Raw genomic sequence first — 26,422 nt, 5'->3', positions numbered from 1 at the left:
TCTTACATTTCTCCTTCCTCCTAAAGTCCCTGTGTTGCCTTTGTGGGCGGAGTTGTGGGACGTGCACAGCTGCCTCCGATTGACCCTGGTGCTACTTAAGCAGCACCTTGACAGCTGGATGGCACTCGGCGATTCCACATCATGCCAGTTGATTCTATGCTTTGAGTATTTTGCTACCTTGGCCATTCCCAGTGCCATCCATCTTGGTGTTGTTTTGTAGTGTGCACGTCTTGTAACTCCAAACCAAGTTTAGTTCATTTTTGTATATATGTATCTTTTATTTTGTCCACAATACACATTTTGTCTTCTCTCTTTCGCACCGTCGCTTTTTGTTTCCTCCTGTTTGGATTGTTTTTGTGAGTAGATTTCCGCAGTAAAAAATGTGTTTTACTCAGCGTCCTGCGCATCCTTGGGTTCCTCTTTACTGTGTTGAACAGCACTCTGACAGAAGGAGTTTCTCCAAAACACAACACCCTTTGGCGGACAAGTTTGTGATTAAATGCTATACATAAAAAATGAAAGGGACAAGCGGTAGAAACAATGGATGGATTGACTTTTATTGACTTTTCCCTAACAATCCAAACTTCCCCATGTTTTCTGAAATTGATAATGTTTGAGGGATTCTAAAAAAGGGGGAACAAAATCATAAACAACTTTTTTTTTTAAATTGTCGTGTAGTTTTTAAAAAAAATAAGAAATGTAGATTATTAAAAACAAAACTATCCTTCATAACCTTCCACATATAATGTTGCCATTTTCTCTAATCTACATATTGCATAAAGGGGACATACATATAAAACCATATTCATATTACAAAGGAGAGTAATAAAGATAATTAAAAGAATGGATTATTGAGAGCCAACAAATGATTCATGAAGTCACAGATTTTAAAAGTAAATGATCTTGTATAAAAGACAACTGTTTAAATGATGTATAAAGTAAATAATAATATGCTTCCAGAAGTGGTCCAGAAGATGTTTCAAGTGTGAACCACTAAATTTGAATTAAGAGGGATTTATGTGTATTCAAAAGCAAAGGTATGAACACATGTAAAACAAATATGTACATCATATAAAGGAGTTACTCTACAACATCATTAAAAATCAAACATGATTTCTGAATATCTCTATACACATAAAAAGTATTCGTAACATGTTTTGTCCTGTTTATTCTCACCATTACAGTCAAAGTGTTGTGTTCATTTTTAAATAAAAGTACACAATGTTGTATATTAAAACATGTACTTGACTGAAAAAAGCAATAATCTGAAATATCTAATCTATAAATGTTAGAATCTATGTGCTGATGTTGTTACAAAGTCGAAGTTAAGATTTGACAGTTTATTTGCAATCCTGCAGTTTCATTTGCTGCTGCTGTTCTCACCAGCACACTTGTGTTTCTTACACTGCTACTTAGAAGACAATCTTTCACCACACACACTGCAACTCAACACTTTCTCTCCTGGGTGTCTTCTCATGAGTCTTTTCAAAATACGGACTTTGTATACAACTTTTACAACACACTGAACATGTTTAAGGTTTGTCTGCAGTGTGTCTTGTCATGTGTGCTTTGAAATGGTGCATTTGAGTAAAATCTTTACTGCAGATTGAACATGAAAAAGGTTTTTCTCCAGTGTGTATTCTCATGTGTCTTTTCAAATGCATACTTTGTATAAAACTTCTACAACATACTGAACAAGTATAAGGTTTTTCACCAGTGTGTGTACTCATGTGTATTTTCAAGTAGTTCTTTTGAGCAAAATATTTACCGCATATTGAACATGAAAAAGGTTGTTCTCCAGTGTGTATTCTCATGTGTTTTTTGAAATGGTCCCTTCGAGTAAAATCTTTACCGCAGATTGAACATGAAAAAGGTTTTTCTCCAGTGTGTGATCTCATGTGTACATTTAAACGTTCATTTCTTACAAAACTTTTACCACATTCTGAGCAGGAAAACGGTTTTTCTCCTGTGTGTGTTCTCATGTGTACTTTTAAACTTTGATTTTTTCCAAAACTTTTACCACATTCTGAGCAGGAAAAAGGTTTTTCTCCAGTGTGTATTCTCATGTGTATTTTCAAAATGTATCTTTGAGTAAAATCTTTACCGCAGATTGAACACAAAAAATGTCTTTCTCCAGTGTGTGTTCTCATGTGTTCTTTCAGACGACTTTGGTATTTAAAAGTTTTGTGAGAGTGAGAAGATGTGAAGTGAGTGTTGTCAGTGTGACATGTCTTATCATCTTTAGAGTCTTCATCATCAGTGTCAGGAGAGTGTGACGTTGTGTCCTCACTATCTGATAGTGGAGCTAAGAGCTTGTCTGCTTGTGATCCTCCACAGTGGTCTCCATCAGCTTCTGTTGTCATGTGTTGTGTTGAGCTGCTGCTTGGAGGCTCCCCCCCTCCCCTCTCCTCACTTTCACCTTTCACCTCATCATCTTCACTCTTCACAGGGACACCAGTCACTGGCATCTTGGTGACATCAACCTCCTCCAGTCCTTCAAGATGCTCTCCCTGCTGACTGATGCTGTGTTCCTCCTCTTCCTCTTTAATGTGAGGGGTCAGTGGGTCCTCCTCTTCCGCCTTAATGTGAGGGGTCTGTGGATCCACCGCTTCCTTTTTAAAATGTGGTGTCAGTGGTTCCTCCATCTCCTCTTTAAAAAAGGGTAGCCATTGGTGTTCCTCTTCATTTTTGAAATGGGGGATCAGTAGGTATTCCTCTTCCGCCTTAATGTGAGGGGTCTGTGGATCCACCGCTTCCTTTTTAAAATGGGGTGTCAGTGGGTCCTCCTCTTCCTCTTTAAAATGGGGGATTAGTGGGTGTTCCTCTTCATTTTTAAAATGGGGGATCAGTGGGTATTCCTTTTCCTGCTTAATGAGGTTGTGCTGTGGCTCCTCTGTCTGCATCCTGAAGCTCCACTTCTGTTGCTCAGGGTGAAGATGTTCTTCACAGACGTCTGCAAGACAAACACAAGTTTGAGAAACATCCATATCTGCTCAGTCACATAATGCATTCAGTACTTTGACATGCACTTAGGAAAAACAAGTTATTGTATCAACTGTCTTGAAATCTCAGTGATGCACAAACACGTTACTCTTTACAACATTTTTCACAGGAAAATAAAAACCAACTAGAACAACAGGACTTTTTACTATGGATAAACGATTTGGTTTAAAATTGATTTTACGATATATTATTTCATATTGAATTACTAATAGAACCATTTTAAAACAGGCTACACAGGCTCCTAATTTAGTTGTTGAAATATGCAGTAAAATATTACATCATTTCCAGTATTATTTTCTCAAATAAAGTAACCAGATATTAACAGTAAATAAACAAGTACATTAAAAATATTTTTTTCAACAAAATAATACAATTATAAATGATACAATATGTTACTGCATATGTCAGCTGCCAAATTAGGAGCTTTTGTAACCCACTTTAAAATTCTTCTAGTATCAATTATACACCAAATTATATATCGTGACATGTATTGTTATTAGGATATAGATTTGAGGTCATATCGCCCATACCAAACATTAGTTCGTCGAATCATTTTGTTTGGCCCACCAAATATATTTAATTTTAATATTCTTCAGATGTGTGTGTATGTTTAAAATGTGGGACTACTGTTCTACATCACGTGGAAGTGTCATGTCATGGGGATGGTGTGTTTTCAACTAAGGGTGTGACGATACGGTCAGCTCACCAAAGGATACTCGATATTGGATTTAGGAGAACAAGACAATATTTTGGTGGTTAACATGATTCTTACACGTGTGTGTACTTCATGTGTATATGAATGTACTTTCCCTTGTGTGCTTAGTTTGACTGTAACTTCATAGTGGATAATATCTATAAACAACCTCAATTGTTTTACATATTTAATTTGAAGGACTGTTTACTTATCTGACAAACTCAAAGGAAACTGCACTTTTTAAAATGTTGCCTATCATTCACAATCCTTATGTAAGACATTTGTTTCAAACTTTTATAAATTTAATTATTAAATAAACGTGAGCAAAAATCAGCTAACATTGGAGTCAATGGGAGCTCCTCTATTTGACCCACAAAGTCCTCCAAAAAAACTGCCAACAATACACCATTTACATTTTGTGACCTGAATATTAACCAAGTATTAGTTATATTGTTATTATAAGCGCTAACACTAAGGACCTACTTTTAGCGGCGCATTGATCACAGAAGTAACTAGCTTATGCTGCTATATTGACATACTGAGCTGCTTCCTAACCTCTAAGATGGTGAAAGCTAATTCTAGAATATAAATCATGCTTCTCACTTATGTAGTAGAAGGTTGTGGACATAAACCGAGAACTTGGTCAACACTGACATCCAACTTAGACCTGGAGATGGCTAGAAAGATTAAGTAATATGCTCTTTTGCACCCACCCTTTTTAACCGTTTGCGATGATTAATTCTTCATCTAAACGGGAAGATATGAACATCCCATCAGTCGGCATCCCAGTGAAAGCAGACATTGTATGTGTGGAGAGACACAGCCGACGGGCCGACAATGGGCGGAAAGCAGCAGCGCGGGCCCACCTGGAGGCCAGGAGGCGGGGCATGCGGCGGCGAGGAGAGGCATGACACACGCGAAGCGACACTGCAGCGGCAATCTGAGCCAGGTGCGTATATTACACACCTGCTTACAATCTGTCTATCTGCTGCTAGAGTACAAAAAGGGCGAGGGAGGAACGAGCGGGGGAGCAGCACGGAGGAGGAAACAACGGCCAGCAGACGAAGAGCGCAACGACCCACACCGAGAGAGCGATGACGCACCCCCGCAGTGGACGCAAGCCCCGGACGCTGTTTAATATAGATTAGAATAGGCCGTGCAACTAATCATATGTCCTGAGTTCCAGTTGAAAGTGGGTGCAAGTTCATGCCCACGCACACACACTCTTATCGCCCACATTCTTCACACTGTTTACGTGGCTTCTTGGCCGAGGTCTGAAGGACAACACCAGATATGAAGTCAGAGTCCAGGGAGAAAAAAGCACCAGTCAATATCGCACAGAAGGAACCTTCCTGGTGTTACCTGACGGCACGACCACCGAGCTGCGACACCACTACAAAGGCTCCTCCGTGCTCGTACCACCTGGCTTGGTAGCCTCGTACCCGCCTACCAAGCCAAAGACTTAGGTCCAATGATGAAACAGGGCGTAACTGCTGCTGATTGGACCGACACGCAAATACCACATTTTCAAAACTCCCCGTTGTCAATTAAAAACATAGTTATGGGCTGCACTTTGGACACACCTGCTGTAGGCTACGAGGAGCGAGCAGCTACACAACAGCTAAGCTAAAACAGCACTTTTAAGCATATCAAATAATTATAGTTGCTTAATACGTACACAAAGTCTCCAAAACAAAAGTCTGATAGCAAGTATCCAGTAACAAACATGTCCGCATCATTCAACATTGTGAGCCATGAGCTTGACTTCATGAATTATTGTGGCCACCAGGTGTTGGGAAAGATCAAATAAAACAATTGCAAAAACATCCGTCACAAGGTTAGTGTTTTTTATATATTTGTGTCAATATGTAGAAGCATCCTCAGCCTTCCCGGGAAGGTCTATTCAGGTGTACTGGAGAGGAGCCTAAGTCAGACAGTCGAACCTCAGATTTAGGAGGAACAGTGTGGTTTTCATCCTGGTCGTGGAACTGTGGACCAGGTCTATACTCTGGGCAGGGTTCTTGAGGGTGCATGGGAGTTTGCCCAACCAGTCTACATGTGTTTTGTGGGCTTGGAGAAGGCATTCAACCGTGTCCCTCGGCAAGTCCTGTGGGGAGTGCTCAGGGAGTATGGGGTATCGGACTGTCTGATTGTGGCGGTCCGCTCCCTGTATGATCAGTGTCAGAACTTGGTCCGCATTGCCGGCAGTAAGTCGGACACTTTTCCAGTGAGGGTTGGACTCCGCCAAAGCGCCGATTCTGTTCATAACTTTTATGGACAGAATTTCTAGACGGAGTCAAGGCGTTGAGGGGATCCGGTTTGGTGGCTGCAGGATTAGGTCTCTTCATCTGGCCAGGAACTTTAGCTCTAACTGGATCGGTTTGCAACAGAGTGTGAAGCGACTGGGATGAGAATCAGCACCTCCAAATCCGAGTTCAAGGTTCTCGTACAGAAAAGGGTGGGGTGTCATCTCCGGGTTGGGGAGGAGACCCTGCCCCAAGTGGAGGAGTTCAAGTACCTCAGAGTCTTGTTCACAAGCGAGGGAAGAGTGGATCGTGAGATCGACAGGTAGATCGGTGCGGCGTCTTCAGTAATGTGGACGCTGTATCGATCCGTTGTGGTGAAGAAGGAGCTGAGCCGGAAGGCAAAGCTCTCAATTTACCGGTCGATCTACGTTCCCATCCTCACCTATGGTCATGAGCTTTGGGTCATGACCGAAAGGATAAGATCACTAGTACAAGTGGCCGAAGCGGTCTGTTTATTTCAAGTGTTAGTTTTCCCTTATTAGCTCTTGTGTTATTTATTTGACCCTATATTTGTTCCCACTACCGCACCTTTAGTTGGAGTCTTTGATCTTGTTATACGCAAATATAATGACAATCAAGTCTATTCTATTTTAAATGAGTTTCCTCTGCCGTGTGGCGGGTCTCTCCCTTAGAGATAGGGTGAGAAGCTCTGCCATCCGGGAGGAACTCAAAGTAAAGCCGCTGCTCCTCCACATCGAGAACAGCCAGATAAGGTGGTTCAGGCATCTGGTCAGGATGCCACCCGAACGCCTCCCTAGGGAGGTGTTTAGGGCACGTCCGACCGGTAGGAGGCAACGGGGAAGACCCAGGACACGTTGGGTAGACTATGTCTCCTGGCTGGCCTGGGAACGCCTTGGGATCCCCTGGGAAGAGCTGGATGAAGTGGCTGGGGAGAGGAAAGTCTGGGGTTCCCTGCTTAGGCTGCTTCCCCCGCGACCCGACCTCAGATAAGCAGAAGAAGATGGATGGAAGGCTGGATGTGTAACACAACTTGATGTTTCTTGAAAACAGCGTCCAGTAGTTGATGTTGTCGCTCCTTCTCCTCTTTTGTTGGACAAAATTCCTCCTTGTCCTCTGCTATCGTTTTTTTGTTTTTTTTCTAACATCACAAACATTTCTTCAATGGCAGCAGTTAGTCGCTGATTCAGCAACACTCACATCATTTGTAATGTAGACATGTTCACACAATAAAAACACTTTACACTTACATTGGATCTCTGCTTTGATGTGTCGATCACTTCCGCCTCTCTTTGTTAGCAGCTAACAAGCTAAGCTAACCAGCAGGCTAGGCTAGCACGTCAAAGTGCACTCAGACTAATGTATCCGCATACAAACAATTAATAACGACGTTTACTCTGTTAAACGACACACATGTGCACATGTACGTTGTAATTAAGACCTAGAAACCATAATAACCAAAACAACGTATTCTCCGCCAGACGCCATCTTGTTTTGTTCTTCCTCCTGTGTGACGTCATCAAGGGGTTGTCAACAGCGGAACGATTGTTGGCCAAACACGTGTTTTACTGGGACAATAGTGAGTGGTGCACACTTCCTTCAAACACGTGTTTCACTGGGACAATAGTGAGTGGTGCACACCTCCTTCAAACACGTGTTTCACTGGGACAATAGTGAGTGGTGCACACTTCCTTCAAACACGTGTTTCACTGGGACAATAGTGAGTGGTGCACACTTCCTTCGCCCGGCCACAGAAGACAAAAAAGAGTTGCTGGTGTAACAATAGGAAGAATATATTCCACTCCTCTCTTGTACACGCGGCTTATGAGGTAATATACATGATATATTTTCATATTATTTATCTTATTTACCTCATATGTTGTTCGAAGCTAACGTGCTAGCGTTAGCCCGCTAGCAGGCCTTTGTAGCAAATGCGAGCATTTTTTTGAGGAGTGTATTTTATATGTTCTATGTAAGAATTATATTGACTTATTTAATACTTTTAACAGTATTTTTGTTGTATATTACAGTCACGCTTAACATCATTGAATATTTGTTACTAGAAAGAAACGAACGTCTCGAAATTTAAGTCTGGAATAAGTCACATGGTATAATAATAATAATAATACATTTTATTTGGTATAGCGCTTTTCAGTGTACTCAAAGATGCTTTACAGGATGAACAAAAAATATTATTGTTATTGTAATGACAGTGTGATATAATGTATTATTGCAGTGGTCTGCTTTATGTTGGTGTCAACTTTATTAGCAATAAATACAAATGATGTTTGCACGCACTTCTATTACCTTGATAACATCCATCCATCCATTTTTCTACCGCTTGTCCCTATTTGGTGTTGCGGGGGGGTGTTGGAGCCTATCTCAGCTGCATTGGGTGGACATATCATGGAAATTAAATCAACTGATGTTTGTTATTACGAATACACTATTTGCACAATTGTAAGTGATTAATGCTTATTCAGTCAGACTAAAACAAATATTTATTATATAAATGTTAAATATTAAAAAATAGCTTTAATATACTGCACACAAAATGAATTTGCATCAATATTTTGTTTGTAATCGGAACATGAGGTACCCAAATATTCTAAATATTTGTTTATATTTATAAATGTATATATATATATATACTCGCTGGCACTTGTTCCACGTGCTTTGCTGCACTTCTGTTTGTTTTCTGTTGGGTTAAAAATGTTGCTTTCGCAGAAGAAAGTTAAAGTAGCAATGATTGTCACACACACACTAGGTGTGGTGAAATGTGTCCTCTGCATTTGACCCATCCCCTTGATCACCCCCCGGGAGGTGAGGGGAGCAGTGAGCAGCAGCAGTGCTGCGCCCGGGAATCATTTATGGTGATTTAACCCCCAATCACAACCCTTGATGCTGAGTGCCAAGCAGGAAGGTAATGGAGAACAAGGAGAGGATATTGCGTGTAAAAGTAAAGCCAACCGACCACAGCTCTGTAGTCCTGGTCACCGTTGACGTGAGGTGGGACTATTTTGGAGGTGCACGTCAAGGTTGGCTGGTAGGTTGGTAGTGGGAGGAGCCAGTTGGCGTCACTTGATGCTGCAGCACAATGACACTTTTGTACGTGCAGACTGACTTCATGCAGTCATGACGGTATTAAAATCCCAGCAGGAGGTTTTCTTTAAGTTGTTACTTTTTAATCAATAATTAATGTAAATGCAGAAAACAAGATCAATGACACAATTCATAATAATCAATCACTGATGATTATTCCATGTGTAGAAGAACATCACCACAGAGTGGTGTCAGTCCACTTGGAAAATATTATATTTGATAGACTAAAAAATATTTGACACATCTGAGCTGAAGTTTGTTTGTGTTGTCTTGCGGACGTCCAACAGATGAACGCTCGTCAAGAAGAACGTCCCCTTCAGCAGCAGGAGGATCCACAGCCCCCCCACATTAAAGAGGAAGAGGAGGAAGTGTGGATCAGTCAGGAGGGAGAGTGTCCTGTAGGGCAGGAGGAGGCTGATGTCAGCAAGTTTCCACTGACTGTTGTCTCTGTGAAGACTGAAGAGCATGAAGACAAACCACCTGAGTCCTCACAGCTTCATCACAGTCCAAGTAAGCACAACATCCACATATCATCTAATACAATGTTTGTGACACATGTTCATCCGGGGGACACATTTATCACTAAAGATGGAGATATACTGTATTTTCCGCACTATAAGGCGCACCGGATTATAAGGTGCACCTTCAATGATTGGCCTATTTTAAAACTTTGTTCATATATAAAGCACACCGCATTATAAGGTGCATAGAATAGATTCTACAGTAAAGTTAAAGTTAAAGTACCAATAATTGTCACACACACTCTTGGTGTGGTGAAATTATTCTCTGCATTTGACTCATCACCCTTGATCACACCCTGGGAGGTGAGGGGAGTAGTGGGCAGCAGTGGTGCCGCGCCCGGAAATAATTTTTGGTGATTTAACCCCCAATTCCAACCCTTGATGCTGAGTGCCAAGCAGGGAGGTAATGAGTCCCATTTTTATATTCTATAGTATGAGTCAGCCGGGGTTTGAACTCACAACCTATCGATCTCAGGGCGGACACTCTAACCACTAGGCCACTGAGTAGAAGCTGGGGTCACGTTATGCATCCTTTACATCAGGGGTGTCAAACGTAAAGCCCGCGGGCCGGATCAGGTCCTCAAACAGGTTTTATCCGGCCCGCGGGATGAGGTGGCTAAGTATGAAAATGAGCCAAAATGTTTGAATGAAAGAAACTGCTGTTCTAAATGTGTCCACTAGATGTCGCAATAACAATTTTGTGTATTTTTGTAGATGATGCTACATATCTAAAAACACAAAAAGCACACATGATTTTAGTGCACCGGTAGACAAAAATGATCAAAGTACATAAATAGCATCCTGTAATTTGATTTTAATATTTTTTTTTTTATCTTGATGGATGGAACATTAACACCAACGAGTTGATTGATGAACCTTATCACATAATTTAATCAGAAAGTATAGATAACAACAAATAAAGATAGAATACTATCAACAGCAACATATAAATGTAAAAAAAAAAAAATTCAGAATGTGCTTGTTCTATTTTCGAACAAAGAAAACCATCCGAAGTTGTCTTTATTTTTAAGTTATTGTGCCGTGATTTTACCAGTCCAGCCCACTTGGGAGTAGATTTCTCTCCATATGGCCCCCCACCTAAAATGTTTGACACCCCTGCTTTGGAGGGAGCTGAGCTAAAGGGAATGTCAACAAAACAGTCAGATAGGTCAGTCAAACTTTATTAATAGATTACAAACCAGCGTTCTGACAGCTCCGTTCACTCCCAAAATGAATAAACAGCTGTTTTATTATTTTCCCCGATTCAATAAACAGGTAAAAAACAGTCTGATACTGTTACGGTAAATCAAAGGTTAGTGCAATCACAATATAGTAACACTGGAAATAGTGCAAAGCAATAATATATCAATAACTCAACGTTGCTCAAACCCTAATGTCACAAAACACAAAATAAACATGTAAAGCTCACTTTATTAAGTTATTCCTCATCCACTAATCCCTCTAATTCTTCTTCCTCAGTGTTCCAATCAAACAGTTGGGCGTATACAACATCCAACATGTCTCGTCAAAGTCGTCATTAAATGAGTCATTGTCGTTGCAGTTAATGTTAAATTTTCTCGCTGCTGCTCTATTCCCGTCTTCTACTGTGTGACTGATCTCCTTGAGTTTAAACTCTGCGTGGTAGGAGCCATTTTGGAGTCACTACACACAGAAATGGCATGCCTCCCGCAGTCATGTATCCCAGCATGCACCGCGCACTTCTTCTTCTATGGGGGAAATTAAGGTTGGCGGCTGTAGAAGAAGAAGCGCACTTCTTCTTCTACGGGGCAAAATAAGGTCGGCGGCTCAAAAAGAAAAAGAAGCGCACTTCTTCTACGGGGTAAAATGAAGTTGGCAGCTGCTTACCGTAGTTGCGAGACCTCCATCTGTCAGGTTCAAACATTGATGACATCTATTAAACAGGACAAAAAGGCAAAGAATCAAACAGAGACAGAATTCAATTTATACTCGGATCCGAGGAGAGGCATGGCCATTGTACTGCCTGTACAAATCCTGCACCATGCTCTGCCCCAAGATCGTTCTCGTGGTTCTTTATTTGATTTTCACCCCCCTCCTTCCCACAGCTGCTTCCTCATGGAAGTGGGTCATGACCAGCATTGCCTTCGGTTCCCGAACAGATCAAAGAAAATCCCAAAAAATAGATCACAGAGAGTCCCATAAAATAGATCAAAGAGGGTTCGTAAAAATACTTAAAAGAGTTCCTCTGGAAGTTGGGCAGATTCTGCCATCTGTCCGCCTGGAAGTCCAGCATTCTTCTTGGAAAGCTCCAGCCTTTTTTCTTCTCGTCAGGAACACAATGATGTAATACAAGGTTTTATTTGATAATTTACACAGAATTTTTCTGACATTCCCCCCTGTTTATCAAATAAATTCCCCATAATCTTCGTATCCCTAATAACTTCTTCTTGCGATTTTCAGTTATTGTTTAACTTCCCTTGAACCAAGCTGTGTTTACACTCAGAATTGAGCATCAATTTTTCCCTCATAATTATCAATCAATCAATCAATGTTTACTTATATAGCCCTAAATCACTAGTGTCTCAAAGGGCTGCACAAACCACAACACAAACCACTACGACATTCTCGATCAAGGAAAACTCACACTCAGTGGGACGTCGGTGACAATGATGACTATGAGAACCTTGGAGAGGACGAAAGCAATGGATGTCGAGCGGGTCTAACATGATACTGTGAAAGTTCAATCCATAATGGATCCAACACGGCCGCGAGAGTCCAGTCCAAAGCGGATCCAACACAGCAGCGAGAGTCCCGTCCACAGCGGAGCCAGCAGGAAACTATCCCAAGCAGAGGCGGATAAGCAGCGCAGATATGTCCCAAGCCGATACATAGGCAAGCGGTCCATCCTGGGTCCCGACTCTGGACGAGCGGTCCATCCTGGGTCCCGACTCTGGACAGCCAGTACGTTCCATGGCCATCGGACCAGACCCCCTCTACAAGGGAAAGTGGGACATAGGAGAAAAAGAAAAGAAACGGCAGATCAACTGGTCTAAAAAGGGAGTCTATTTAAAGGCTAAAGTATACAAATGAGTTTTAAGGTGAGACTTAAATGCTTTTACTGAGGTGGCATCTCCAACTGTTACCGGGAGGGCATTCCAGAGTACTGGAGCCCGAATTGAAAACGCTCTATAGCCCGCAGACTTTTTTGGGGTTTTGGGAATCACTAATAAGCCGGAGTCCTTTGAACGCAGATTTCTTGCCGGGACATATGGTACAATACAATCGGCAAGATAGGCTGGAGCTAGACCGTGTAGTATTTTATACGTAAGTAGTAAAACCTTAAAGTCACATCTTAAGTGCACAGGAAGCCAGTGCAGGTGAGCCAGTATAGGTATATATGTATGTATATATGTTTATAAAGGTATATACATTGTAGTCGTAATATAATCAAACTTTCTTGTTCTTGTCAAAAGTCTAACAGCCACATTTTGTACCAACTGTAATCTTTTAATGCTAGACATGGGGAGACCCCAAAATAATACGTTACAGTAGTCGAGGCGAGACGTAACAAACGCATGGATAATGATCTCAGCGTCTTTAGTGGACAGAATGGAGCGAATTTTAGCGATATTATGGAGATGAAAGAAGACCGTTTTAGTAACGCTTTTAATGTGTGGCTCAAAGGAGAGAGTTGGGTCAAAGATAATACCCAGATTCTTTACCGAGTCGCCATGTTTAATTGTTTGGTTGTCAAATGTTAAAGTTGTATTATTAAATAAAGGTCAGTGTCTAGCAGGACCGATAATCAGCATTTCCGTTTTTTTTGGCGTTGAGTTGCAAAAAGTTAGCGGACATCCATTGTTTAATTTCATTAAGACACGCCTCCAGCTGACTACAATCCGGCATGTTGGTCAGCTTTAGGGGCATGTAGAGTTGGGTGTCATCAGCATAACAGTGAAAGCTAACACCGTATTTGTATATGATGTCACCTAGCAGCAGCATGTAGATGCTGAAGAGTGCAGGGCCAAGGACCGAACCCTGGGGAACTCCACACGTTACCTTAACGTAGTCCGAGGTCACATTGTTATGGGAGACACACTGCATCCTATCAGTAAGATAAGAGTTAAACCAAGACAGGGCTAAGTCTGACATACCAATTCGTGTTTTGATATGCTCTAATAAAATATTATGATCGACGGTATGGAAAGCAGCACTAAGATCGAGGAGCAGCAACATAGATGACGCATCAGAATCCATCTTTAGCAATAGATCATTAGTAATTTTTATGAGGGCTGTCTCAGTGGAGTGATTTGCCCTGAAACCGGATTGAAAGATTTCACACAGGTTGCTAGACGCTAAGTTTTCATTTAGCTGCTCTGCAACAATTTTTTCGAGGATTTTTGAAATAAAGGGAAGGTGAGACACCAGTCGGTCGTTTACCATGAGGTCAGTTTCGAGGTTAGGTCTTTTAAGGAGAGGATGAATAACCGCTTTTTTGAATGCTAGGGGAACAGTGCCCGAGGAAAGTGATAAGTTTATAATATTTAGCACTGATGGACCTAATAATACAAAGAGCTCCTTGATAAGTTTCCCAGGAAGTGGGTCAAGTAAACATGTTGTTTGTTTTATTCCATTTACACGTTGTAACAATTCCTCTAATGTTACTTCCTCAAAACGAGAGAAACTATTTTGGATATTTGCAGTATCCGCTGTATATACAGTCGTATCTGTGTTACTATAACCCAGTTGTAGCTGGGACACATTGTCTTTAATCTCATTTCTAATGACTTCAATTTTCTTATTAGAGAATAGCATAAAGTCATCTGCTGAGTGGGTGGAGCTACTGGAAGGGGTCCCTTGTTGGGTTAGCGATGCGGCATGGTGTAGTGGGTAGAGCGGCCGTGCCAGAAACCAGGGGGTTGCAGGTTCGCTTCCCACCTATTACCATCCAAATCGCTGCCGTTGTGTCCTTGGGCAGGACACTTCACCCTTGCCCCCGGTGCAGCTCACACTGGTGAATGAATGATTGGTGGTGGTCGGAGGGGCCGTGGGCGCAAACTGGCAGCCACGCTTCCGTCAGTCTACCCCAGGGCAGCTGTGGCTACTGATGTAGCTTACCACCACCAGGTGTGAATGAATGATGGGTTCCCACTTCTCTGTGAGCGCTTTGAGTATCTAACAATAGAAAAGTGCGATATAAATCTAATCCATTATTATTATTATTACCGTACTAAACAAAAATTTAGGATTGTTTTCATTAAGGTGGATGAGATTCAAGTAATATATAGTTTTAGCTAAGGTAAGCATGCTTTTATAAGTTATTAAACTATCACTCCATGCTTGATGGTGCACCTCAAGTTTAGTCGTGCGCCATTTGCGTTCCAGCTTTCTACATAATAATTTCTGAGCTCTAGTTTCTTCTGTAAACCACGGGGTAGGCTTTTTTGGAGCCTTTTTTAACTTTAGTGGTACTATGATATCAATGGTTTCACGCAGGGCGTCGTTAAAGTTGTTAGTGAGGTTATCAATAGAGCCCACATACTTTGGGAATGGTGCCATTACCGAGGGCAGTAGGTCAGCAAGAGTTGTCGTTGTGGCCGTATTAATGTTGCGGCTGCTATAGCAGTTATTATTATTATTAGTTTGCCGAACATGCGTCTGAATCTCGAACTTTATAAGGTAATGATCTGACAATAGTTTAGTATACGGGAGTATCGTAACTTTGGAAACGGTGATAACCCTGACAAGCACTAGGTCTATCGTATTACCGTTGCAATGCGTGGGTTTATTTTTTATTTGTGTAAGACCACAGCTATCAATTATAGTCTGGAGCGCTACGCACGGTGGGTCCGATGGGGTATTCATACAGATATTAAAGTCCCCCATTATGATTATATTATCGGCGTGTGTCACTAGATCAGCAACGAACTCTGAGAATTCATTGATAAAGTCCGAATAGGGCCCTGGGGGGCGGTAGATAACAGCCAGGTGTAGAGGCAGCGGTGTGACAGACCTCATAGTAAGCACCTCAAACGATTTATATTTATTATTTATATTAGGACTAAGGTTAAAGTTTTCGTTGTATATTAGTGCGACCCCCCCACCCCTTTTGAGCGGACGGGCAATATGCGCATGTGTAAAGTTAGGAGGACATGCCTCATTTAGCGCAAAAAAGTCGTTTGGTTTAAGCCAGGTTTCACTGAGACCGATGACGTTAAGGTTGTTGTCTCTGATAATATCATTAACTAACAACGTTTTGGGAGACAATGATCTTATGTTTAAAAAACCTATATTATAGGTAGTGGGCTGTTTTAGGGAATTTTTGATCAAATTATCTGTAGTAGTAATATTAATAATGTTGTGTTTATTATGCCCAGTGCATTTAGTATAATTACGACCATATCTAGGAATTGATACGACGGGAATTTTCCGATTGTTTGTTTGGTGCTTTGATAAACTGCACGCATCATAGTTTTCCACCTCAGTAGAACGCATGTCTAACTCTGAAACAATCAAAGCAGAAAAAACTTGTTCTAATTTAACTAACTCCTTACCTAGACCAGTCGTCTCGTATCTTCCATTTAAATCCTGCTTCAGGATGGAGGGAAGTGGTGTTCTGTGGGCATTAGCCTTTAGCTTTGTTTTTAGCCCCGCTCGGCATCCGCGTTTCCGATCACACCACTGGCGTCTGCTCCGTTGACGGCCTCCGCTGCTACTATACTCCGCTGCTTCACAGGCCGCTGGATGTAGCCGGTGAAGTATTCCCGTGCTAGCTAGCAGGTTTAGCAAGCACGCGTCTATCAGTCCAAAATGGCCCGATCTGTCCACATCCAGAAGTGTCTGGCGGTCGTAAGTGATCACGGAGTGACCACGATGTGAGCCAGCCATGAAGTTTGCGGAATTGTCCGGTATTTTTTTATTTATTATGACATTTCTGGAAATAAATCAGGAACACCATCCAGGTAGGTATTCTCGTCGTCAGATTCATCTTCTCTGTCGTCCGCCAGAAAGTGCGTCTGAACAGCTTTATTGTCTGCTGGGCTAATCACTGTGGTAATCAAGACGGTTAAGCAGAGAACACAAGACAGGAAATATAACAACATCCACACAACGTCAGTCTTGTTGAACACGGCCATAGATACTAAATATCAAAGACTTGTATTTGCCAAACACGTCCAACCACCCCTCCCACATAGATGTATCTATGCCAGAGTACTTTTTAATCTTACCGTTAAGGGTGTGCAGGCCTTCCAGTGCTTTGGTCAGGCTACTTTCTGCATCAGTGTAGTTTGGTATGAACGTGCAACACTGTTCACCAAATATTGTGCACACGCCCCCTTTTTCCACTAACAACATGTCTAGTGTCATACGGTTTTGAAAAGCCATAAGGAAGGTGGCGACGAGTTGATCAGCGACGGCTTCAAGTCGGCCTGTGTAATTTTCTAATCCCTCTACGTTCTAGTGGACATAGTTTATTCTATCAACATTCTTGTTAATCGTACACCACCAGTAGACGGAGGATTCAAATCCAGCTGCAACCTGATTTACCAATTTATAGTCGTCAGATACACTTTTTTGGACACCCATTGGATCGATCAAGTTAGATCTAAAACACTTTGCCAGTTTACATCATGTCTAGTTATTTTCCAATGTCCAGGTATCAAAACTGTTCAGATATGTTAACAATCCTTGTACAAATATTCATACATTTGCTATGTGTAAGCAGTTATCTTATGATAAGTTTCCTAACTGTTGTACGTGTCAATGCAGGTATAATTAGCTTTTTTTTATTTTATTTTATTATTTTACATATTTATCAAATATTAGTTTCTGTTTTGTCTCTTTAGCTACAGGTACATTTTGTTTTGCTCATTACTTCAATCAAACCTTTTTGACTCATCTTGAGCAATTGTCTGGGCTTTTGCATACAACACAATCAATTTGTGTAGCCTTTCCTACTTGCTCTGCCATAAGGAACAAATTAATTGCCAAAACAGGAACCAATTATTATCAAACTTTGACACAACTGTGACAGTGGAATTTGTAGTGTGCTAGTTAACATGTCCCTTTAATAAGACAAATACAATCCCAAATACTTTTTTTCCCACTACATGACCTTTTTACAATGTGCTAAGTGTAGTCAGCTTGGTCTTTCCACTATCTTTACTGCTGTCTTAGTTGTTTACAACCTCTCTCCCCCCTTGGAGAATGCCAATGTTTCCTTTTCATTGATTTTTCAAAATTTGGGGAGCTGACAAGGTCTTCCAAATATTATTTCAAAGGGTCTTAGTCCTGTTGTACTTGTAAGGTTCATATACTGTACATTTTTACTAACTCTTTGCATAATGCTTTTGCTAATGTTAGCACATCTGCTTTTCCTTTAGGAAATATTTCTGCCCACTTTGAAAATGCATCTACTATGACCAGACAATAATGTTTTCCTTCACTCTCATTTAGTTCAATAAAATCCATGCATAGATGTTGTATACATTTTTTTTATTTTTTGTATGAATTAAACTATAGGAAGTATGGTACTTGTATATGAGGCTAGTCATGTCCCTCCTGTTGAGCCATAAGTTCACCTATGGCTCACAACTGCTACCCACTTCTACTGATTGTTTGGTCCGATTAGTGTATTGTCTGGACATACATAGATGTATTCTTTGTACAACGTGACTCTTTTTTTTTTTATTCATTTATCTTTTTCTTTTGGAGTACTTTGTTGTTGCATATATTTTAGTATATCATTATTCATGTCACTAATTTGTCATTGTAAATGTGTATTTCTTTTTCCTGTTCCTTGTTTTGCTGCTCTGTCAGCAAACACACCTCCCAGTGACACTGCGTCTGCTCCTTTGGTGTGTGCTGCACATTTGCATATTGCTATTTTAGCTGGTAGCTGTACTGCTTTTACTCATTTTTTTCCAATAATTCTCCATGTTTTACAGGTTTTCCTGTTGACGTTCCTATATTCTTCCAGTGTTATGCAAATGTGTGCACTGTTGAAAATGTGTATTGGCTATCTGTGTATATTGTGACCTTTAGATCTTTCATTACTTTACATGCTTCTATTTGTGTTACTAATTCTGCATCTTGCCTTGAGTAATTTCAATCAATCAATCAATCAATGTTTACTTATATAGCCCTAAATCACTAGTGTCTCAAAGGGCTGCACAAACCACCACGACATCCTCGGTAGGCCCACATAAGGGCAAGGAAAACTCACACCCAGTGGGACATCGGTGACAATAATGACCCAGTGGGACGTCGGTGACAATGATGACTATGAGAACATGATACTGTGAATGATCAATCCATAATGGATCCAACACAGTCGCGAGAGTCCAGTCCAAAGCGGATCCAACACAGCAGCGAGAGTCCCGTTCACAGCGGAGCCAGCAGGAAACCATCCCAAGCGGAGGCTGATCAGCAGCGCAGAGATGTCCCCAGCCGATACACAGACGAGCAGTACATGGCCACCGGATCGGACCGGACTCCCTCCACAAAGGAGAGTGGGACATAGAAGAAAAAGAAAAGAAATGGCAGATCAACTGGTCTAAAAAGGGAGTCTATTTAAAGGCTAGAGTATACAAATGAGTTTTAAGGTGAGACTTAAATGCTTCTACTGAGGTGGCATCTCGAACTGTTACCGGGAGGGCATTCCAGAGTACTGGAGCCCGAAATGAAAAAGCTCTACAGCCCGCAGACTTTTTTTGGGCTTTGGGGATCACTAATAAGCCGGAGTCCTTTGAACGCAGATTTCTTGCCGGGACATATGGTACAATACAATCGGCAAGATAGGATGGAGCTAGACCGTGTAGTATTTTATACGTAAGTAGTAAAACCTTAAAGTCACATCTTAAGTGCACAGGAAGCCAGTGCAGGTGAGCCAGTACAGGTATATATGTATGTATATATGTATATAAAGGTATATACAGTATAGGTATATATGTATGTATATATGTATATAAAGGTATATACAGTACAGGCGTAATGTGATCAAACTTTCTTGTTCTTGTCAAAAGTCTAGCAGCCGCATTTTGTACCAACTGTAATCTTTTAATGCTAGACATGGGGAGACCCGAAAATAATACGTTACAGTAGTCGAGGCGAGACGTAACAAACGCATGGATAATGATCTCAGCGTCTTTAGTGGACAGAATGGAGCGAATTTTAGCGATATTGCGGAAATGAAAGAAGGCCGTTTTAGTAACGCTTTTAATGTGTGCCTCAAAGGAGAGAGTTGGGTCGAAGATAATACCCAGATTCTTTACCGTGTCGCCTTGTTTAATTGTTTGGTTGTCAAATGTTAGAGTTGTATTATTAAATAGAGGTCGGTGTCTAGCAGGACCGATAATCAGCATTTCCGTTTTTTTGGCGTTGAGTTGCAAAAAGTTAGCAGACATCCATTGTTTAATTTCATTAAGACACGCCTCCAGCTGACTACAATCCGGCGTGTTGGTCAGCTTTAGGGGCATGTAGAGTTGGGTGTCATCAGCATAACAGTGAAAGCTAACACCGTATTTGCGTATGATGTCACCTAGCGGCAGCATGTAGATGCTGAAGAGTGCAGGGCCAAGGACCGAACCCTGGGGAACTCCACACGTTACCTTAACGTAGTCCGAGGTCACATTGTTATGGGAGACACACTGCATCCTATCAGTAAGATAAGAGTTAAACCATGACAGGGCTGAGTCTGACATACCAATTCGTGTTTTGATACGCTCTAATAAAATATTATGATCGACAGTATCGAAAGCAGCGCTAAGATCGAGGAGCAGCAACATAGATGACGCATCAGAATCCATCGTTAGCAATAGATCATTAGTCATTTTTGCGAGGGCTGTCTCCGTGGAGTGATTTGCTCTGAAACCGGATTGAAAGGTTTCACATAGATTGTTAGACACTAAGTGTTCATTTAACTGCTCCGCAACAATTTTTTCGAGGATGTTTGAAATAAAGGGAAGGTGAGACATCGGTCGGTAGTTTACCATGAGGTCAGGATCGAGGTTAGGTCTTTTAAGAAGAGGATGAATAACCGCTTTTTTGAATGCTAGGGGAACAGTGCCCGAGGAAAGTGATAAGTTTATAATATTTAGCACTGATGAACCTAATAATACAAAGAGCTCCTTGATCAGTTTCCCAGGAAGTGGAAATGCACCCCCATACCATCACAGATGCTGGCTTTTGAACTTTGCGTCGATAACAGTCTGGATGGTTCACTTCCCCTTTGGTCCGGATGACACAGTGTCAAATATTTCGTAAAACAATTTGAAATGTGGAGTCGTCAGACCACAGGACACTTTTCCTATTTGCATCAGTCCATCTTAGATGATCTCGGGCCCAGAGAAGCCGGCGGCGTTTCTGGATGTTGTTGATAAATGGCTTCCGCTTTGCATAGTAGAGCTTTAAGTTGCACTTACAGATGTAGCGACCAACTGTATTTAGTGACAGTGGTTTTCTGAAGTGTTCCTGAGCCCATGTGGTGATTTCATTTAGAGATTCGTGATCGAAAGTCACGGTCATTCAATGTTGGTTTCCGGCCATGCCGCTTACGTGGAGTGATTTATTCAGATTCTCTGAACCTTTTGATGATATTATGGAGCATAGATGTTGAAATCCCTACATTTCTTGCAATTGCACTTTGAGAAATGTTGTTCTTAAACTGTTTGACTATTTGCTCACGCAGTTGTGGACAAAGGGGTGTACCTCGCCCCATCCTTTCTTGTGAAAGACTGAGCATTTTTGGGAAGCTGTTTTTATACCCAATCATGGCACCCACCTGTTCCCAATTAGCCTGCACACCTGTGGGATGTTCCAAATAAGTGTTTGATGAGCATTCCTCAACTTTATCAGTATTTATTGCCACCTTTCCCAACTTCTTGGTCACATGTTGCTGGCATCAAATTCTAAATTTAATAATTTGCAAAAAAAAATGTTTATGAGTTTGAACATCAACTATGTTGTCTTTGTAGCATATTCAACTGAATATGGGTTGAAAAGGATTTGCAAATCATTGTATTCCGTTTATATTTACATCTAACACAATTTCCAATCTCATATGGAAACAGGGTTTGTACAAAACACACAGACACACACACACACACACACACACACACACACACACACACATACACACATACTGTACATTCTTGTATGTGTGACCTTCTTGAGACCTCTGAAAAATGCCTACCTCTTTAGGTTCACCCTTTTTAGATATATCAAGATTTATATTTACAACATTAATAAAATATACATACTATTCCAATATAAAAAAATAAGCTTTTTGTAAATTTCTTTTGGATTCTGTTTTTTAACTGGTTTTTATTCTACATTATGTGGGCTCTACCGAGGATGTCGTTGTGGTTTGTGTTGTGGTTTGTGCAGCCCTTTGAGACACTAGTGTTTTAGGGCTATATAAATAATCATTGATTGATACATTATTTATTTGATGTTATTACGATCTCTCTCTCTCTTTCTCTCTGTGTGTGTAAACATATTTTTTTAAATAATTTTGGCCAAAAGGGTCACATTTCAATGTCTTACATACACTTGTTATTTCATACGTTGCTCAGAAGGGGAACACATTCAAAACTGACACACAGTCAATTTGAAAAATTCCTCCTTTTTGGGACCACTCTCATTTTGATAGATTTCACCACCAGGGGTGCAAATGAGACATTCTCTATTAGATGCAATGGTTTTCCGTATAGGGACCATGATGTATGTCCTAACTTGTTCACACCTGCTCATACGGAAGCTACTTTTCCTTGATGGTGTCTCAAGAAGGGTAGAAATAAAATAAATGAATAAATACATACAGTGGATTGCGGGGACCCCTTGAGGTAGTTGTAAGGTATCCCCAGCTGAACGACAGATAGTTAACAGCAATGGAACCTCACTGGGTCCATTTGTACACTCTCAGTTACATTAACTTTGATATTATACATGTGGGCCAATAGATAGAAATGCTGTTAAATGTAGCTTTGATGTGGCAAGCTACTATTGCAGTGTAGCGTGTAGTGTAGCTTGCTACAATTCTCTGAGGATAGTTTAGCTACATTTAATGGAGAGTAACTTGTAGCTTAGCTTACTACATTTTCCAGGTCGCTTGCCCATCACTGTCTATTTGGCCTAGCTCACATGTGAATAGTTTGAATACTGCAAACTTCAATACAGTAACACCTCATTTGTGTTTTATGTTCTGCAGACGTCCAGCAGGTGTCAGCAGAGAGTCATGAAGAGATTCCCTCCAAGCAGCAGGAGTGGAGCTCCAGTGTGGGACAGAAGGAGCTACAGGCCCCCTCCCACATTAAAGAGGAAGAGGAGGAACTGTGGAAGCAGCTTCAAATGTTGGTGGAGGATAATGATGAAGCTGAAGCTCAGTCCTCACAGCTTCATCACAGTCAAAGTGAGGAGAACAGAGGGGCGGAGCTTGTAAGTCAACACATCACAGAAGCTGATGGAGAGCATTGTGAAGATATAAAGTCGGAACCAGACAGCATCTTTGCTCCACTGTCAGACATGGACCACATGATGTCAGACTCTTCTGATCACAGTGACCACATCCAAGAACCTTTGGAGAGTAAAAATGACTCTAAAGGTGATACGAGACATCACACTAACAACAAACACTTTGACTGCTCTGAATGTGGGAAATCATTTAGACTGAAGAGTGATTTTACAAGACACATGAGAATACATACTGGAGAGAAACCTTTTACTTGCTCTGTTTGTAAGAAAAGTTTCTCCACAAAGCAACACATGACCACACACATGAGAACACACACTGGAGAGAAACTTTTTACTTGCTCTGTTTGTAAGAAGAGTTTCTCCGTTAAGCCTGCCATGACCAGACACATGAGAACACACACTGGAGAGAAACTTTTTACTTGCTCTCTTTGTAAGAAGAATTTCTCCAGAAAGTCTAACATGACCGAACACATGAGAACACATACTGGAGAGAAACCTTTTACTTGCTCTGTTTGTAAGAAGCGTTTCTCCACAAAGCAGCATATGATCACACACATGCAAACACATACTGGAGAGAAACCTTTTACTTGCTCTGTTTGTAATAAGTGTTTTTCCAGAAACCCTGACATCTCCATACACATGAGAACACACACTGGAGAGAAACCTTTTACTTGCTCTGTTTGTCAGAAGAGTTTCTCTACAAAGTCTAACATGACCTCACACATGAGAACACATACTGGAGAGAAACCTTTTACTTGCTCTGTTTGTAAGAAGACTTTCTCCACAAAGCCTAAGATGTCCGCACACATGAGAACACATACTGGCGAGAAACCTTTTACTTGCTCTGTTTGTAAGAAGACTTTCTCCACAAAGCCTAAGATGTCCGCACACATGAGAACACATACTGGCGAGAAACCTTTTACTTGCTCTGTTTGTAAGAAGCATTTCTCCACAAAGCTTGTCATGACCAGACACATGAGAACACACACTGGAGAGAAACCTTTTACTTGCTCTGTTTGTAAGAAGTGTTTCTCCAAAAAGCCTGACATCTCCATACACATGAGAACACACACTGGAGAGAAACCTTTTACTTGTTCTGTTTGTAAGAAGAGTTTCTCCACAAAGCCTAAGATGCCCGCACACATGAGAACACATACTGGCGAGAAACCTTTTACTTGCCCTGTTTGTAAGAAGCATTTCTCCACAAAGCTTGTCATGACCAGACACATGAGAACACACACTGGAGAGAAACCATTTAGTTGCACTGTGTGTGATAAGATGTTCCGGCATAAGTGTCAGGTCAGTAAACACAAGTGTGTAACAGTCATGGAAGCTGCAGGGATTTAAAAACACTTAGTGATTGTGCTAAATGTACTTTAAAAACACAGCATGTTTAATATGAATGTATATTTGATGTTGTATGTAGTGCCTCTCATCTTCTACTGTTAAATTTAAAGGCCTACTGAAAGCCACTACTACCGACCACGCAGTCTGATAGTTTATATATCAATGATGAAATATTAACATTGCAACACATGCCAATACGGCCGCTTTAGTTTACTAAATTGCAATTTTAAAGGAGAACATTATCACCAGACATATGTAAGAGTCAATATATACCTTGATGTTGCAGAAAAAAGCCCATATGTTTTTTTAACGGATTTCCGAACTCTAAAAGGGTGAATTTGGCGATTTAAACGCCTTTCAATTGTTCGCTGTCGGAGCGATGACCTTTCACCTGTGACGTTACAACGGGAAGCAATACACTATTTTCTCAAACACATTACACACACAAGTCAAATCAGCTCTGTTATTTATTATTTTTTTACCACTGTTTTCCGTCCCTTGGAGACATCATGCCTCGTCGGTGTGTTGTCGGAGGGTGTAACAACACGATCAGGGACGGATTCAAGTTGACTTATGTGGCGTGTGCATCGATTAGCATGGCATGCTAATCGATGCTACCATGCTATTTAGGCTAGCTGTATGTACATATTGCATCGTTATGCCTCATTTGTAGCTATATTTGCATCCAGCCTTTCCCTCCACCCACATTTAATGCCAAACAAACACATACCAATTGACGGATTCAAGTACACCAGTGGTCAAAAGATGCGAAAGTCCCTTGTTTGTTCTGCACATTTTACCGACGACAGCTATGCTACGACAGATGGCACAGAGATGTGTGGATATCCTGCGACACTCAAAGTAGATGCATTTCCAACGATAAAGACAACGAAATCACAAAGGTGAGTTTTGTTGATGTTATTGACTTATGTGTTAATCAGACATATTTGGTCACGGCATGACTGCCAGCTAATCCATGTTAACATGCTATTTAGGCTAGCTGTATGTACATTTGTAGCTATATTTGCCTCCAGACTTTCCCTCCACCCACATGTTATGCCAAACAAACTTTTACCAATCGATGGATTTAAGTTGCTCCAGTGGTCAAAAGATGCAATCGTTGGTTAGAAGGCGATCGCCGAATAGCTTCAAAAGCTATTCGCTCAATAGCTTCAGTTTCTTCTTCAATTTCGCTTCCGCTATCTGCCTCCACACTCCAACCATCCGTTTCAATACATGCGTAATCTGTTAAATCACCTAAATCGCTGAAATCCACGTCTGAATCCGAGCTAATGTTGCTATATCTTGCTGTTCTATCCACCATGTTTGGTTGTATTGGCATCACTATGTGACGTCACAGGAAAATGGACGGTGGATTTACAGATAGCGAAAATCAGGCTTTTTAAACCCTTTTTTGGGATATTCCATGATTGGTAAAATTTTGAAAAAAACTTCGAAAAGTAAAATAAGCCACTGTGAACTGATTTTTATTGGTTTCAACCCTTCTGAAATTGTGATAATGTTACCCTTTAAATTTCCCTTGAGTTTCTTGTTAAAGGGGAACATTATCACTATTTCAAAAGGGTTAAAAACAATAAAAATTAGTTCCCAGTGGCATGTTGTATTTTTTGAAGTTTTTTTCAAAATTTTGCCGGTCTCCGAATATCCCTAAAAAAAGCTTCAAAGTGCTTGATTTTTGCTATTTGCGATGCCACTATCCATTTCCCTGTGACGTCATACAGTGCTGCCAATGTAAACAAACAATGGCGAATAGCACAGCAAGATATAGCGACATTAGCTCTGATTTTGACTCGGATTTCAGCGGCTCAAGCGATTCAACAGATTACGCATGTATTGAAACGGATGGTTGGAGTATGAAAGTATTGAAGAAGAAACTGAAGCTATTGAGCGAATAGCTATTGACGCTATTCATAGCCATAGCATGGCCGAATAGCTGTGTTAGCATCGCCGGTAAAATGTGCGGACCAAACGATCAGGACTTTCGCATCTCGTGACACTGGAGCAACTTAAATCCGTCG

General features: G+C 41.0%; 2 protein-coding genes across 2 annotated transcripts in view; one reads left to right on the top strand and one right to left on the bottom strand.

The window, feature by feature from the left end:
* Positions 1-536: 536 nt before the first annotated feature.
* LOC133539535 (gastrula zinc finger protein XlCGF57.1-like) lies at positions 537-7,455 on the bottom strand. The gene is made up of 2 exons (XM_061881510.1): positions 7,212-7,455; positions 537-2,953 (listed from the first exon to the last, which is right to left on the bottom strand). Exon 2 carries the CDS (start codon positions 2,901-2,903, stop codon positions 1,533-1,535), a length of 1,371 nt encoding a protein of 456 aa, XP_061737494.1. The 5' UTR covers positions 2,904-2,953; positions 7,212-7,455; the 3' UTR covers positions 537-1,532.
* A 216-nt stretch (positions 7,456-7,671) lies between these two features.
* The window catches only part of LOC133540240 (zinc finger protein 271-like), a 44,001-nt gene continuing 25,250 nt past the window's right edge, over positions 7,672-26,422 (top strand). The window contains exons 1-3 of the mRNA XM_061882830.1: positions 7,672-7,790; positions 9,351-9,573; positions 22,774-24,371. Coding sequence (XP_061738814.1) covers positions 9,351-9,573; positions 22,774-24,371 — 1,821 coding nt within the window. The 5' untranslated portion in view covers positions 7,672-7,790. The remainder of the gene's footprint in view (positions 7,791-9,350; positions 9,574-22,773; positions 24,372-26,422) is intronic.

Source organism: Nerophis ophidion, linkage group LG21 (genome assembly GCF_033978795.1).
Source record: "Nerophis ophidion isolate RoL-2023_Sa linkage group LG21, RoL_Noph_v1.0, whole genome shotgun sequence".
In the NCBI taxonomy this organism is placed as follows: Eukaryota; Metazoa; Chordata; class Actinopteri; order Syngnathiformes; family Syngnathidae; genus Nerophis; species Nerophis ophidion.
The sequence above is the reverse complement of the archived record's forward strand: the minus strand, read 5'-3'. Positions and strand labels throughout refer to the sequence as shown.